This window comes from Callorhinus ursinus, unplaced genomic scaffold (genome assembly GCF_003265705.2).
Source record: "Callorhinus ursinus isolate GAN/ISIS: 27379988/994484 unplaced genomic scaffold, GSC_fseal_2.0 scaffold9, whole genome shotgun sequence".
Classification (NCBI taxonomy): Eukaryota; Metazoa; Chordata; class Mammalia; order Carnivora; family Otariidae; genus Callorhinus; species Callorhinus ursinus.
The window spans coordinates 18,353,353-18,368,401 of record NW_027397071.1 but is presented as its reverse complement, the minus strand read 5'-3'; the positions used below and the strand labels follow the sequence as shown (position 1 = coordinate 18,368,401).

At 40.4% G+C, this 15,049-nt stretch overlaps 1 protein-coding gene and 1 long non-coding RNA gene across 5 annotated transcripts in view; one reads left to right on the top strand and one right to left on the bottom strand.

Annotated features, from left to right (window-relative positions):
• PLPPR5 (phospholipid phosphatase related 5) overlaps positions 1–4,211 on the bottom strand; it is a 119,083-nt gene extending 114,872 nt beyond the window's left edge. The window contains exons 1-2 of one of the 4 annotated variants that reach the window (XM_073896263.1): positions 2,323–4,211; positions 1,751–1,939 (exon numbers count right to left, since the gene is read on the bottom strand). In XM_073896263.1, the coding sequence (XP_073752364.1) occupies positions 1,751–1,939 (189 nt within the window). In that variant the 5' untranslated portion in view covers positions 2,323–4,211. Of the gene's footprint in view, positions 1–1,750; positions 2,260–2,322 lie in introns of those variants that run through there. The other 3 variants (XM_073896264.1, XM_073896262.1, XM_073896261.1) reach the window with 3 other exon arrangements.
• Positions 1,828–14,324, top strand: LOC141373410 (uncharacterized). Its single transcript, XR_012379350.1, has 3 exons — positions 1,828–1,961; positions 10,914–10,969; positions 13,815–14,324. It is a non-coding gene; the product is annotated as an uncharacterized lncRNA (long non-coding RNA).
• Positions 14,325–15,049: the final 725 nt, after the last annotated feature.

The window sequence follows — 15,049 nt, the reverse complement described above, 5'->3', positions numbered from 1 at the left end:
AGCAGAGTAGGCACTCAATAATGACTGATTCCCTTTCTCCTTCTAGCTTCCCCCTAAGTGGGAAATAATCAACATCTTAGGGCCAATATGTTCTCGTCTCTAACTGGCACCTGCCACCACGGATGGCTGGGTAGGATCTGAAAGGTGCTACCTCATTTAAATAAGACACAGAATGGTAATTACCAAGGGACAAGTTACAGACATTATTGATTATGGTTACAGCCAAACCAGGGACCTGAAAGTGACAGACTTTTTTTCTTTAAAAACAAAAAATCCCAGAAAAATCTCTGAGCTATTCAGTCTGCCAGAAAACATGTGCCTGAGAACCCGTCTGCAGAAAGGAAAAAGAATTCCCCAAAATGACTAAATTTTCTTTCCTCTATCAGCTTTTCAAATGGAAGAGAGAGAACACAAACACGAAGGTGGATTTTTAGCACATTTCAATATTAAAAAACAAAACATTTTCTGGTGCAAGGTCTGACACTTTTCAAACCAGTATGCTGGAGCTGAACTCAAAGTCAACTATCATGGTACCTGTGATAAACGAAGTTACTTTGAAGTTACCAAGAAGTTCCTTGGTAGAATTCCATTATGTGTGTTAGGAACCTCTCATTATTTGGAAAAATATGAAATCATTTCCCCTAAAATCAAAATAAACATGAATATCCAAACCCAGTAGATACCACTGATGTTCTCAACATTCATTTGTGAAATTTACACATTCAACCACTGAAATAAGACTTCCTTTTCCCTTTCCTCTTCATTTCCTAATTTCCTATTTGTTATCTGTTGAGAGTTGAAAGAGAGAAGCCGTACCATTGGAAGGATACCTCCAATACTTTGACAATAACAGAGGAACCATAACATTTTCTGAAGAAACACCACCAATTTTCCTACCAATAACTTTATACCATATTCACATATGTAAATTATTATGTGATCACCATCTTAATAATTACATATGTAGATCTGTGTGTACGTGTGTGCGTGCGCCTGTATACACACACGCACACACACAGAGTCCATAAATCCACAAGGCATTCTAAGCGAAGCTATCAGAGAAAAGGACTTCAGCTGCCCAGAGAGTGGAGCAGCCTTTAAATGTATCTTGTCATTTGGACACAGCTCCTGCTTTTCAGCGAGCACTGCTGTCGGAGCCTCTTCATTTAGCAGTTTTCAATTTTTTTTTTTTTTTTTAGATATTTGTTCCCTGGTCAGCTTAGTCCCCCTGGCACTTTCATCTGAAAGGGAAGGGGGTGGTAAAACGGGAATGCGCGCCAGGACTCGGGAAGCAGGAGTCCCTTCCACACCCCTGGGACTGATGCCCTCTCCTCCTCGCTGGCCCGCTGCTCCTCAGCTTCCAGTCGCAGAGAGCCGGCGCCCGGCGGAGCAAGGCCACTGAGTGGATGAAGTAAAAATTCATCCGAGGGCTCACCTCCTCCCCGGCCCCGACCCCCATCCATCACTTCGCAAAGCCCCCATCCCTCCCATCCTCCTCCTCCCAGTCACCCTAACCCTGCAGCCACAGCAGGGGGGTTGCGGGGGCGGCATGTGGGGGAGAGATGCGGGCTTCCTTCGCACCCAGCCCTGACGCGCCCTAGAAGAATGTCCTCTGGGGAAGGGGCTGCCCACAACTTGGAGGAACTTAGAAGGCAAAGCCGCCGCGCCCCGACCCTCAGCGGGGCCTCCACCCTGAACGTGAGGGGGGACCGAAGGGAGTCGACGCGAGGGCGGGCACCCCCGGGCTTACCACGAGCACGGGAACCCCGGCGGCCAGCGAGTAGAGGAGCACGGGGGGCACGGCGCTGCTGTCCTCCGGGCCCGGGTAGGGCTTGCGGTAGGCGCTGTCGTGGCAGAAGAAGCCCTGCACGTTCACGGTGAACGTGTCGGTGTACTCGAAGTAGTACGCCAGCATCACCGTCCCTGCCATGATCACCATCTGGAAATAGAGCATGCTGCTGGTGAGCGCGGCGGGCAGCAGGGGCATGCACGCCTCCCGGGCCGGGCCAAGCCAAGCGGGCGGCGGACGCGGCGGGCCCCCTCCCGGGTCCGCCGAGGCAGCCACCGGGGGCGCGGCGGCGGCGGGGGCGGCGGGACGACGAGGCGCGGGAGGAGGGATGGAGTCGCTGGAGGAAGAGGCGGAGGCAGGTTCGGGTTTCGAGGCGCCAGCAGGCTGCAGAGGAGGCGGCTACCCCCAGACGAGCCCCCGCTCCCCTCCCCGCCCCCCGCCCGCCGCAAGCGCCGCCCGCCCGGGCGCGGGGTCGCGCGGGAGGGCGGGGAGTCCCGGGCGACCGGCAGCGGCCGCAGCGCCCAGCAAGAGACCGTTCACGTTGCAGCAGCGCCTGGTGAAGTCCCCCGGGCCCGCCCGGAGGAGGCGGCGTCGGCGGACCAGGCGGCAGAAGCCGGGACAGCGGCACCTGTGCCCCTCGGAGGGCGGACGCAGTGGAGCTCGAGAAGCTCCTCGCGGGGGTAAAAACCGAAAAAGGGGAGGGGGAGGGGAGGCAGCAGAGAAGGAGCTTCTAGAAACTCCTTTCTGAGGCAGCAACTGGGCTGTTTAAGAAACCCGCACAACGCCTGGGAAAATGATGCGTGGCCGCGTCTTCGGAGCGCAAACCCCACCGAAGCTCAAAGTGCCGGATGCCGCGCTGCGAGTTTCACCCGGCGCTCCCTTGGATTCCTTAACCCCGCGCAGGACACACGCCAAGCAGTGGTTTCCAGGCACTGTTAGAAAAATAATCTCAGAGCATTTTAGATTCGGAGTTTCTCTGCCTCCCCTCTAGCTTCCTAGGGCTTTGCATGTAGAAACACAATCATAGTTCAGTAGCTCCAGAAGCAATCATCTCTTGTACCATGGCCCCTTCCTCCTTCATGTATTCTCCACTTGCTCATCTTCAGTCAGTCTCCCTTAAGCTGCTTGTGAGAGGAGGCATTGCAGGTTCCTGGCACCCAGCGGTGCCTGCCACAAGGGAACGGAAAAGGGCTATTTGCCTCATCTCGCTATTCCCCGAGTTCTGGGGAATTGCCGGGATTCCCCCAGGTCAGGGGAAAGGAGAGGGAGACCAACGTGGGCTCACACCACATGCGGACAAAACACACCCCTACATGGGCATACACGCGTGTGCATAGCTCCGTAAGTAGCTGCATATATGTAAAGAACCCATTTCGTGATGCCATGTGGGCCCCTGCGTGCAAGCTTAGGCAGCAAACTTGGGGGTGGAGGTGGGGGAGGACCTTAGCAGAGCCTGACACTGCTCACATCTTCCACTCTAGAGAGCAGGTAAGGAAGCGTTATGTTACAGACAAGGGGATGAAAATATTGGTAGAGCCCTTCCTGTCTCATTAAAATGTAGATTACTTTAGCAGGTTTCTGGAATATTCATTCATTTTAGTGGGTTGTACTTGATTTTTAGAGGTGGGTCTTTATCATCAGGAAAAAGCGACATTGGTAGGCTAATAAGGCCGTTTAAATTTGGCAACTGATTAGTATTTGGCAGAAGCAATGGCAGTGTGAATTGCCTTTAATGAGGGTTACCTTATCCACCACATGTTATTAAACATCATTTAATAACTACTTACTAGATAAAAGACACTGAACAACATGTATAATAAGCAATTTGGGGCAGTGGGAGGAAACGGTTCCTTAATGGACAAGAGTGGCTTACCATATTATGAAAATGTAACTACTACAAAGGCACATGATTTAAAGCCCCATTCAGAGAATCATTTTAAGACTGTAAGAGTGTTTAAACTGCTCTTCTGGCTGTACATAGGAATCTTCCAAACCTTTCTAATTAATAGAATTTTGGGAAAAATGGTCTTAATTTTTAAGGGTAGCTTTTAAGGGTAATTTTGAATTAAGGAGAGTGATGTAGGTAATCGATACAAGCCAATGAAAACATATATTACTTTTGAAATTAAAATGCAGGTACTGCATTGTTAACATAGACTGTATGTTATCTGTATCTGTATTTGAATTAAGGAGAGTGATGTAGGTAATCGATACAATCGATACAAGCCAATGAAAACATATATTACTTTTGAATTTAAATTTGAATTTAAAATTTCAAATTGAATTTGAAATTAAAATGCATGTACTGCATTGTTAACATGTATTGAGTGCCTAGTACTGTGAGTGTGACAAAGCAGGGTCCTTGTCTGTCCTGTTCACTGTTCTGTCCCCAGCATGAGCAGTGTATGCCACATTGTAGGTATTCAGTAAATATCTGTCAAATAAATTAATGAATCTATTCCTCTAAGAATAATGGTGAAGTATGTTCACATATAAGATGTATGTCAGGGACTAGGGAATCATAATCTTTATACCCTAAGGTAAACATAGACTGCCTACTTAACATGACATACCAACATTGAAGGTAGAAGGTTAATGTAAGAGCAGCAGTTCTCATATTACTTCAGTTCAAATCCCAGATCCGCCACTTACCAGCTCTGGAAAACTAGCCAAGATGCTTGACTTTTTTCTACTTCAGTTTCATCACCAGTAAAATCAGGATAATATTAGTACCTACTTTACAAGGTTGATAGGAGGATTAATGATGCTCAATTATGTCTGGCACATAGCGAACACCTATATCATGTTTAAATGTTACAAAATTTGACTTGTAGACATAAACATATCTAGACTACCTTAACTCAGGTCACTCCAACATCTATCACCAGTCACCTCCTTCTAATTTTTGACTTACAAAATGATTCTGGGTGTATCCATATTTCTATAGGTGTATACATTTTCCTATAGGTTTATGCACATTCTGTCTTCTTTTTCAGAAGCTATCCATCTCGGGAATAAGATAGTATTTTCCACAACATCCCCATCATTTGTCCACATTAGACATGGACAGTCAAATAGTGTTATTGACCGATTCATGGTTGATTAATGATCCAATGCTGAAATTCGAAGTTAATACTGAATCTTAACTCACATTATAAGGATACCAACATTAAGTTCAACTTCCATGAATATTTGAACAGATTGGTTATTCATAGAAATGATGTGAAATGGATGAAAAAGCATGAGTTATGTGCCCTTGGGCTGGTTACTTTAGTTTCCTGAGTCTGAGCTTTTTGGGGGGACAAAATGAACTAATTTTTCTTACCTCTGCGCTTTTCTTAAAAAATTTTATTTTATTATGTTATGTTAGTCACCATACAATACATCATTAGTTTTTGATGTGGTGATCCATGATTCATTGTTTTCGTATAACACCCAGTGCTCCATGCAGTACGTGCCCTCCTTAACCCTGATCCATCACCGGGCTAACCCATCCCCCCTCCCCGCTCCCCTCTAGAACCCTCAGTTTGTTTCTCAGAGTCCATCGACTCTCATGGTTCATCTCTCCCTCCAATTTCCCGTCTCTGGGCTTATTTTGACAATTAAATGAGACCATGTAAAGTACCTAGCCCAAAGAATGTACTGGTTTAGTATGTTTTTTCACTTTATTTTCTTATACATTATTTAAGCTAATTCTTTTCCAAAATACACCTTTTCAACTTCAAAGAGCCCTTGGGAATCCTACCTCAATTTTTAATTTACCTTCCCACTGTTTCTAGATTAACAACAGCACTGCTCATAGTTAATCCTTTGGAATCCTTGCCTAAATTCTTAATTTAATTCTTAGGCACCTCCTTTTGCTTTAAAATATATTATAACAGTCAATCTTTCTGAAAACATTGTCCTGTCCTGCAAATTCTTCCTATTCAGCTCCAACCAAGGTGGATAATCTAGATAAAAAAATATGGCGTTTATAACTTCTATTTTCCAACTTCCAGTGATTCATATTATATTTATTTGCCCATGTCCTAACAACCACTCTGATCTCACTCTGTTTCTTCACCCATAAAACATGAACCATGATAAATACTGAGACAAATCTTGGGGGGAGTCGTTTATCCATTGCAATATCTCTCATCTTCCCATTTCAATACTAATGTTCTGATAAGAACTAATAAGGTGCTAGACCAGCATGTGAAGTTGTTGTCTTTGTCTATATGGTTTATAAATTTCTCATCCACAAACAGAAGACAAATGTACAAAAATTTGGGGTGGATGTTTATGCTGATAACAGTGCAAAGACCAACTGAATGAATCGTCCTTGGGAAGCCAAGCATTGACTGTGGATAATTAGGTAAATGAATGTGTCCTTCTTTAACTTAGAAAATCTAAGGTGCTTGCTGGAAGGGAACTGGAGATGTACCTAGCTCCTCAAGATTATTACCAATTGGGTTCTGTACAATAAATCTGTGACTAGCAAGAGAGGCAGACTGAGATTTTTCCATTAACATCCAAGGATTTGGCCCTCATTAGTTAATAGACAGAATGGTTTTGGCAAAGATGGCTGAACATTTCCAAGGACTAATGAAGATACAGAATGCTAAGCATTGGGTTTCCATGTGTTTCAAGTAACTCAGAGGTAAGCCAGGGCATTTTCCTGAACTTTTCTCATTCCACGGTGCCAAAACAGAAAAAATAACATTACTTTCAGTGCATAGCTGAGATGGTGAGGTATGAAGGATTCAGAAGACTTTATACAAGACAAACTAAGGAAACATCTCCAAAAGAATGGAGTCCTCCTTGACAACAACAATGACAAAATCAATGACAAAGACAACAATGAAAATGCTCATAATGCTAAACCTGAGCTGCAGATGTTTGAGGAGATTCATGAGTGTGAAAAGTTAGATGACTTTGTACTAATGAGGAACTTTAAATATTAACATATAGATTGGTGGAAGATCTAATGGGAATTGATTTGGAAAGAGATTTTTTTTTTTAATAGACCAGGTAATTGCTTTCAGAATAAGTAAAGGCATCTGGTAATTCATTCTAATAATTATTGAACTACAAAAGGCAATATCTTGACAGGTCTTTATTGAACTGGATCTTGAGAAGGAGCGAATACACTAGTTTACTAACTCCCAAACAATCTGATATAGAGAACATCCTGGATACTTAAGGAATAAGTTGTAGGACTGGTTAACACAAGAAAAGTGCTTAAATTTGTTCATATAAATATAAAGATACAGCATCCTCAAAGGCAAACTAAAGAGAGCTAGGCACTTTTGGGATTATACCTTGACCTCTTATTATGGAAATCATAGTGCACTGCATCTTCACATAAAAATCTTCTGTGCTTGATGTAGGAGGAAGCTGTGTTCTCAAGAAAACAGGAGGAAAATCAGCCACTGTAGTAATGTGTATGTCTATCTTTGAGGTTCCAGCTGTAATGGGATGTTTATCTCAGAGGCCAGAAACTTCTGATCTGGACAAGTAGTATTTATCTTCAGTTAGAACCTCTGAGATATCTTAAAAATGCCTTACTCTGATTGCATTACAGCTGATTGTATTCTTCTACATTTCCAGTATTATTTTAAGTTTTCACTTTCAAAACAGTTATCACAAACCAAGCACACATTTTACTAGAGCACATATTAAATCTAGTTATATTTCACTGAAGGTATAGGCATGAAATTGATAGACTAAGTAAAAGAGTTAAAATTTATAAGACATTAAGGCTGCGAAAGAATAGAAAAATTTAATGTGTTATCAATTGAACACTCCTATATTAAAATAAAATTTTAAATTATTGAGTTAGCAAAAGTTAATTGAAACATGCTGATCATACTGTGTGGCCATGGCAATCAGCCTCTCTAAATCTCAGTTTGCTCATCTGTAAAATTGAGTTAGTGAATCTTTACAAAGACATCAAAAGGCTTATATTTGTTAAATGCTTTGGAAATATCAAAGCATTGGGCAACTCTGCATTAGGAAATATATCGTAATTAGGAGGAGAAAATGCCTAATCTAAATGGGTGCTGAATTTTCTCGCCAGCACTGAGTTCCAACTCAAAAAAAAACTCAGATTATTTGCTGTCTGGTCTGTTTCCACATCTATGAATATTAGATTATTTACCATATATTTAAATCATTAAAAAACCCCACAGTGCTTGGTAAAATGTAAGTCGGATCCATTACATGGGGGGAAGTTTCAAAATATTTGAGTTCCCTGAGAATAACTTTAAACAATTATTAAAGATAAGGACATCGGAATGTGTCAGTGAAGTGGGTGGTTAAGGCCAGGGACTGAGGACTCAACAGATATTTTTGTTCTGTAGGTTCATAATTACGGGAACTTGGTGAAGTCATTTTAATTTCTTAGTTTCTACAGTACCCTAAAATGAGGATAAGGCTGCCTACTTCACCAAGATGCAACACAGAGTCTAGGCCATTCATGACAATAAGTGATCATCACAGTTATTATTACTCTTCTGGTATAATTAATCCTGCTACTGTTGGATCAGCAAAACTTTCATTGATCCATTTGGAAATGTGCCTGCATAAAATCTTGCTCAATTGTCTATGTAACTTCATGTTACTTGAAGACACCTGAAAGTCATTACTTGTGCTATGATAAATGAGGACTGTCCTAAACAAATCACAAATCCTGCTAACAATGAGAAACGGAGCTTCTTTAGAGGTGTTTTGGAAAATGTGGGGCAGACTATGCCGATGACAGCTGCAGGTCCTTTGTCAACGATACAGATTGTGAATGGTAATTAGCATTTGTTTGGTTGTCCTTCAGTGTACTGGATAATGATTGAAACAAAGACATAACGAAACTAGACACTCAAAATGGTTCCTTATGTTCATATATGGACCATAATCAACTGTTAGTTTAGAATCAGATAATTTTTAGAATGTTATTTTAGTGAGGGCACAAAGGCTTCTGGCTTAATCAATTTCTGCTGTAAATTTCGTCATACTTGAATGGATTATTGAATTACTGGACTTTTCACCCTATGGACTTGCAACAATAAGCAAGAAAAATAATTTTTTGGTCAAGGAAAGAAAATAATGTCTTAATTACTGCACTGAAAGAGAGTAAGGAGCAGGAAGCATTACCTCTAAAATACAAGTGTTTATATGTTGTAACACTTTAAAAGAAAGTTGGGGGAAGTTTTTGGAAGAGAAGCATATCACTGTGCTTGTATTGTTATGTTAACTCTTCTGATTATCACTTTTTGTTATTAAATCATGTATTGATTAATCGTATTTTATTATATCAATTTTATTATTGTAAGCAACGCTTCAAATGTAACAATGTCTTCAATTTAATGTAATGGGTAAGAATAAAATATTTTAGTTTGTTTTCCACTCACTGATGACTTGCTTTAATATTCTTCTGGCTCATATGGATCTCTAATAAAAATAGAAGAACGTGAATAGTAAAATCTTAATTAACTTCATAAAAGTCTCATAAAATAGGGTATCTTGGGGAACTACTGCTTTTATTAATAGAAGCCCTTCACGTTTTTTGGAGGAACTCTTTTTTTTTTTTTCCCAGTTTTACTGAGAAGTAGTTGAAGTACATCACTGTATTAGTTTAAGGCAATCAGCATTATGCTTTGATTTACATGTATGGTGAAATGACACCACAATAGATTGAGCTAACATCTGTCTTCTCATACACAATAAAGAGAAAAGAAAGAAAAAAAAGAAAAAATTTCTCTTTGTGATGAGAACTTTTAGGATTTACTCTCTTAACTTTCTATGTATCATACAACAGTGTTAGCTGTTGTACATTACATCCTCAGGAATTATTTATCTTCTACCTGGGAGTTTGTGGCTTTTGACCACCTTCCTCCAATTCCTCCTCCCCACACCTTCCATCCCTGGTAAACATAGGTCTGATCTCTTCCCCATGAGTTGATTTTTTTGTTGTCTTTTTCGTTTGCTTGCTTTTAGATTCCACATGTAAGTGAGGTCATGCGGTATTTGTCTTTCTCTGATTTACTTTGTTTAGCATAATGTCTTCAAGATCCAACCATGTTGTTGCAAATGGTAAGATTTCTTTGTTTTTTTTATGTTTGAATAATATTCTGTTGTATCTATATATATATATACCACAAAATGTTATCCATTGACTCACCAATGGACATTTAAATTGTTTCCATGTCTTGGCTATTGTAAATAATGCTGCTATGAACATGGGGGTGCAGATACCTTTCCAAGATAGGTTTTTCATTTCCTTTGGATATATTCTCAGAAGTGGAATTGCTGGATCATATAGTGGTTCTAGTTTTAAATTTTTGAAGATCTTCCTTACTATTTTCCTCAGTGGCTAATCCCACCAATAGTGCACAAGGATTCCCTTTTCTCTATATCCATACCAGCATCTGTTATCTCTTATCTTTTTGATGGTGGCCATTCTAATAAGCACGAGGTGATATCTCACTGTGGTTTTAATCTGCATTCCCTAATGACTTGTGATGTCAAACATTTTTTCATGTACCTGTTAGCCTTTTGTATATCTCTTTGGAGAAATGTCCATTCAGGTCCTTTGCCCATTTTTAATTGGGTTATTTGGTTTTTTGCTACTGAGTTGTATGAATTCTTTATATATTTTGAAAATTAACTCCTTATTAGATGTATGGTTTACAAATATTTTTTCCCATTCCATTGGTTGTCTTTTCACTTTGTTGATGGTTTATTTTGCTGTGCAAAAACTTTTTAGTTTGATGTAGTTTATTTTTGATTTTGTTGTTTATGCTTCAAGTATCATGTTCAAAAAATCATCACCTAGGTACATATCAAGGATGTTTATTCCTATTTTTTCTTCTAGGAGTTTCATGGTTTCAGGTCTTAAACTTAAGTCTTTAATCCATTTTGAGTTCATTTTTGTGATGGGTAAGATATGGCTTCAGTTTCATTCTTTTATATGTGAATATTCAATTTCCCAGTACCATTTATTGAAGATACTGTCTTTTCTTCATTGGCCTATTTGTCTGTTTCTATGCCAGTACAATACTGTTTTGACAACTATACCTTTATAATATATATACCTTTCTTTGATTGTTCACAATTTAGTTATAATGTGTCTCAATATATCCCTACTCAGGTTCAACCAATTTGGCGTTCTTTGGGCCTTGTGGATCAGAAATGTCCCCAGTTTTGGTAAGTTTTCAGCCATTATTGCTTTAAATATACTTTCTGACCCTTTCTCTTTCTTTTATCCTGGAATTCTCATGATGTGAATGTTGTTTCTTTTCATTGTATCCTATAATTCCCATAAGATTTCTTCATTCTTTTTCTCTCCTTTTGCTCTTCTGGGTAATTTTCAATATCTTATTCTCCAGAGTATAATTCTTTCTTCTGCATGGTTGAGTCTACTTTTGAAATTCTACTGAATTTTTCAATGCAGTTGTTTATTTTTCAACTCTAGGATTTCTGTTTGACTTTTTTTTTTTTTGAAGGTTATTCTTCCTCTGTCAAACCTCTCATTTTGTTCATGCATCATTTTCTTAATTTTGTTTAGTTGTCTGTGTTTTCTTATCTTTCACTAAACTTTCTTAAAGAATTCTTCTGAATTCTTTGATACCTTACATATCTCCATTTTTTGGGTCAGTTATTGGAGCTTTATTAATTTCTTTTGGTGTTGTCCTATTTACCTGATCTTTTGTGATCCTTGATTCCTTATGTTGGTATCTGCACATTTGAGTAATCGGGCTCCTCTTCCAGACTTTACAGGGTTGCTTTGACAGAGACAGTTCTTCACCAGTCAGCTCAGGTTGGGTTTCTGTGTGTCTCCTGGCAATGTCTTTGGGCAGGTGGAGCCTGATATTATGGTCTATTTTTGGGTGAGGCAAAAGTCTGAGTCTGAGGATGGGGGGAGCGGACTGAGAATAGTTAGATAAGACTGCTGACTTGGCTCTCTAGCTAAGAGAAGTTTAGGATGGACTCCACTTTCCTGGATTCTCTGTTCAGGCTTACTAGATGGCTGGCACCAGGTAGTATTTTCAGTAGTAGATGAGGCTATGAATTAGCTTCCCTGAACTGGCAGGTTGGCATTGTAGGACCCAAGATCTGTAAAGCTCATTATCTGGAAACATGAATCAGAGTGTGCACTGAATTCCATGGTCAGATGAGGTTTTGCTCTGTGTAATGGGGAAGCCAAGGGCTGTGCTGTCTGTTCAAGTGGCACTGTATATAAGCCTGCAGACTAGGCTATGCAGTTTCCTGTGTGCTCTAGGTTAGGGTCACTGGTTGGATGGGCTGACTGCTGTATTCAGCAATAAGTGGGGTTACAAATTAGATTCCCTGCCCACATGTAGCAGGAGAGGCAGCTGTAAAGCCAGTAAAGCTCTTTGTTGTCTTAACTCAAGCTGACTGGCACCCCACATCCCCTGACTGAACAGACCACTGGCTTTGCTTTGTAGACTCTCAGCTCTTGCCTGTCTGCCTCTTGGCTTGAATGCCACTGGGCCACACAGTTTCCAGAAGTTGTCTCCAGCCCTACTGCTCAGGTGGGGACAAAAGACACTCTCCACAGTGTCTCCACAGGTGGAGCTCTGTTGTAGTTCCCTTGCCCGGGAGAGGGAGGAGCCACTCCCATCTGCTCTCAATTTCCCCAACATGCTGTCTGGTTGGGAAGGGCCGGGAGCTATCCTCAGCCTTGGCTATGAACTAATCCCCCTGCCTGCTTGGGGACACTCCATGCCCAGTACTGGCTTTTCTTGAAATATGTTTTTGTTTTATTGAAACAACAAAACTATTTAGAGTGACTACTCTATGCTAGAAACAAGGGGAGGTGTTTTACTCATATACCTCTGATCCTCACAACTACCCCACTTTGCTAATGAGGTATGACAGCATCAGTCTTAGCTTGCCTATCTTCCAGAAAGCTGTGTGTGGATACTACCACCAAAACCACTCCATGTAATTGAGGCTTTCAGTGTGCGTGGAGTCCAATTTGAATAAATCAGGTTTTTACTCATCAAGATACCTATTTGTAACTCTACAGCAGCACAAAATGAAAACTGCTCTGGAGTGACACCAAGTTTTCATTTTGGCGTTTAGTGGACCTGGAATGAGACCCTAGGCTTGAGGAATATATGCCCATACTTCCCTTTAACATTGGATAATCCAGTTTAGCTACTGAGCCAGAAGTGGAAGATCCAAGGGAGACTGGGGATTGGCACCAAGATCAGTCTGCTTGGGCTGCCATAGCAAAACACTGTACACTGGGTAGCTTAAGCAACAGAAATTTGTATTTTTGCAGTTCTGGAGGCTAGAAGTCTGAAATCAAGGTGCCATCAGAGTTGGTTTTTGATGAGACTTCCCTTTCTGGTTTGTAGACAGTGCTTTTGCACCTTGGTCTTACATGGTCTTTCCTCTGTGTTTCCACGGAGAGAGAGAACTCTGGTGTCTGTTCGTCTCCTTATGAGAACAACAGTCCAACAGATTTGGCCCCCACTCTTATGAGCTCATTCAACCTTAGTTACCTCCCTTAAGGTCCTGTCTCCAAATTAGAATGTTTTATTAGGTTGAACCATATGAACTTGCCATTTTACAGGTGTAAAATAGTTGGATTATTAGCAACTTCAAGTGGATTAACCTATACAAGGTCAATACAAATATACTTGATTGCTGAACTATCCAGATGATTATCTCATAAATTATAACATTAGGAAATAATAAGTTATATTTACTCATTTTTAATGATATCTATGCCTCTGAATCTGAAAGATTTCCAGTTGAACTCTTTAAAGTTAAGTTTGAGACCAAGTGTATTTTTATTACCTCGTTGTAAAAGTCAGAAAGCATGAGTTAAAATGGAATCAATGGCACATAACTTTAACAATTTACTTGGCCAATACAACTGTACTAAAACTGAAGGACAGTCTTATTCAGCTGTGCAGCCAGAAGTATGAAATGAATAAAATATGGGGAGTTTGGTCTAAGCACACACATATTTTTATCTTTGGGTCAGGAATTTAATTGCTTCTTCTTGCTCATACAGATAAGGAAGCCGAATGCTATGCTCCAGGAATTGCAACAAATCAATTACTGACAAGTAATGGAGTCCAGTATCAAGTGAGATAAGGATGCTTAGGAATCATTTTCATCAGAAGGCTTACCAGTGCTGTCTGAATCACCCAAGCATTCTTTGTGCTTAAGGATTGCCTCCTCTTTCCAGCTGGCTATGACTGCATGATGAGGACCAGAGGAAATCTGTATCTACCATATATCACCGTCAGATTACATGGACCCCTGGTTCTGCTAGTGCTGCTCAAAATAAGTTTCCCAAATGCCTGGCCTCTAGACACTCACCCAATAAGATAACCTTGTACTAGAAAAATATGCAAACTAGTGTTTTGCACTCACTTAGAAACATATTAAGAATTTACACTCAGCAAAGTTCTGACCCAAGCATAGTACAATGGATTGTCTCCCATCTGCTCACAAAACAGATTGTAAGAATGTCAATATTATGAGTTTCTACACCTGAAAATCAGAAGAATAAAAATTTCTAAAAATATACACTGTGCTACCTTAACTGGGTAGAAGGTGGGAGAGAAAACAGACATGATTGATTATTTACTATGTGCTAAACCCTTTTCATGCTTTCACCTTATTTAATTACTTCTAGAACCTTATGAAATAAGTATCATTCACCCCCCACCCTGCCAAATCAGAATCTCAGAGAGACTTTCTCACTTGCCCACGATTAGTAAGTAACAGAACTGATATTTGAATCTAGACCTGCTTGGTTCCCAAAAAAATCCTATTGTATCATATGGACAATTTTTATTATTTTTTTATTCATTTTTATTTTTTTAAGGTTTTATTTATTGAGAGAAAGAGAGAGGCAGGGATAGCGACAGAGATAGTGAGAGAGAGCATGAGCGGAGAGGAGAAGGAGAAGCAGACTCCCTGCTGAGCAGGGAGCCCGATGTGGGACTCGATCCCAGGACCCCAGGATCATGACCTGAGCCGAAGGCAGACGCTCAACCTACTGAGTCACCCAGGAGCCCCTCATATGGACAATTTTTAATATGTTATACCAATTCTACAAATACCATTTATATTTAATACAAATATATTAAAACATATTTGAATAGATAAACAAGTGGTGGTATATCCATGTTAGAGAATACTACTCAACAATAAAAAGGAATAAAACTCCATAAGTTGGATGAATCTCAAAGGCATTATGCTGAGTGATAGAAGCCAGTCTCAAAAGGTTACATACTA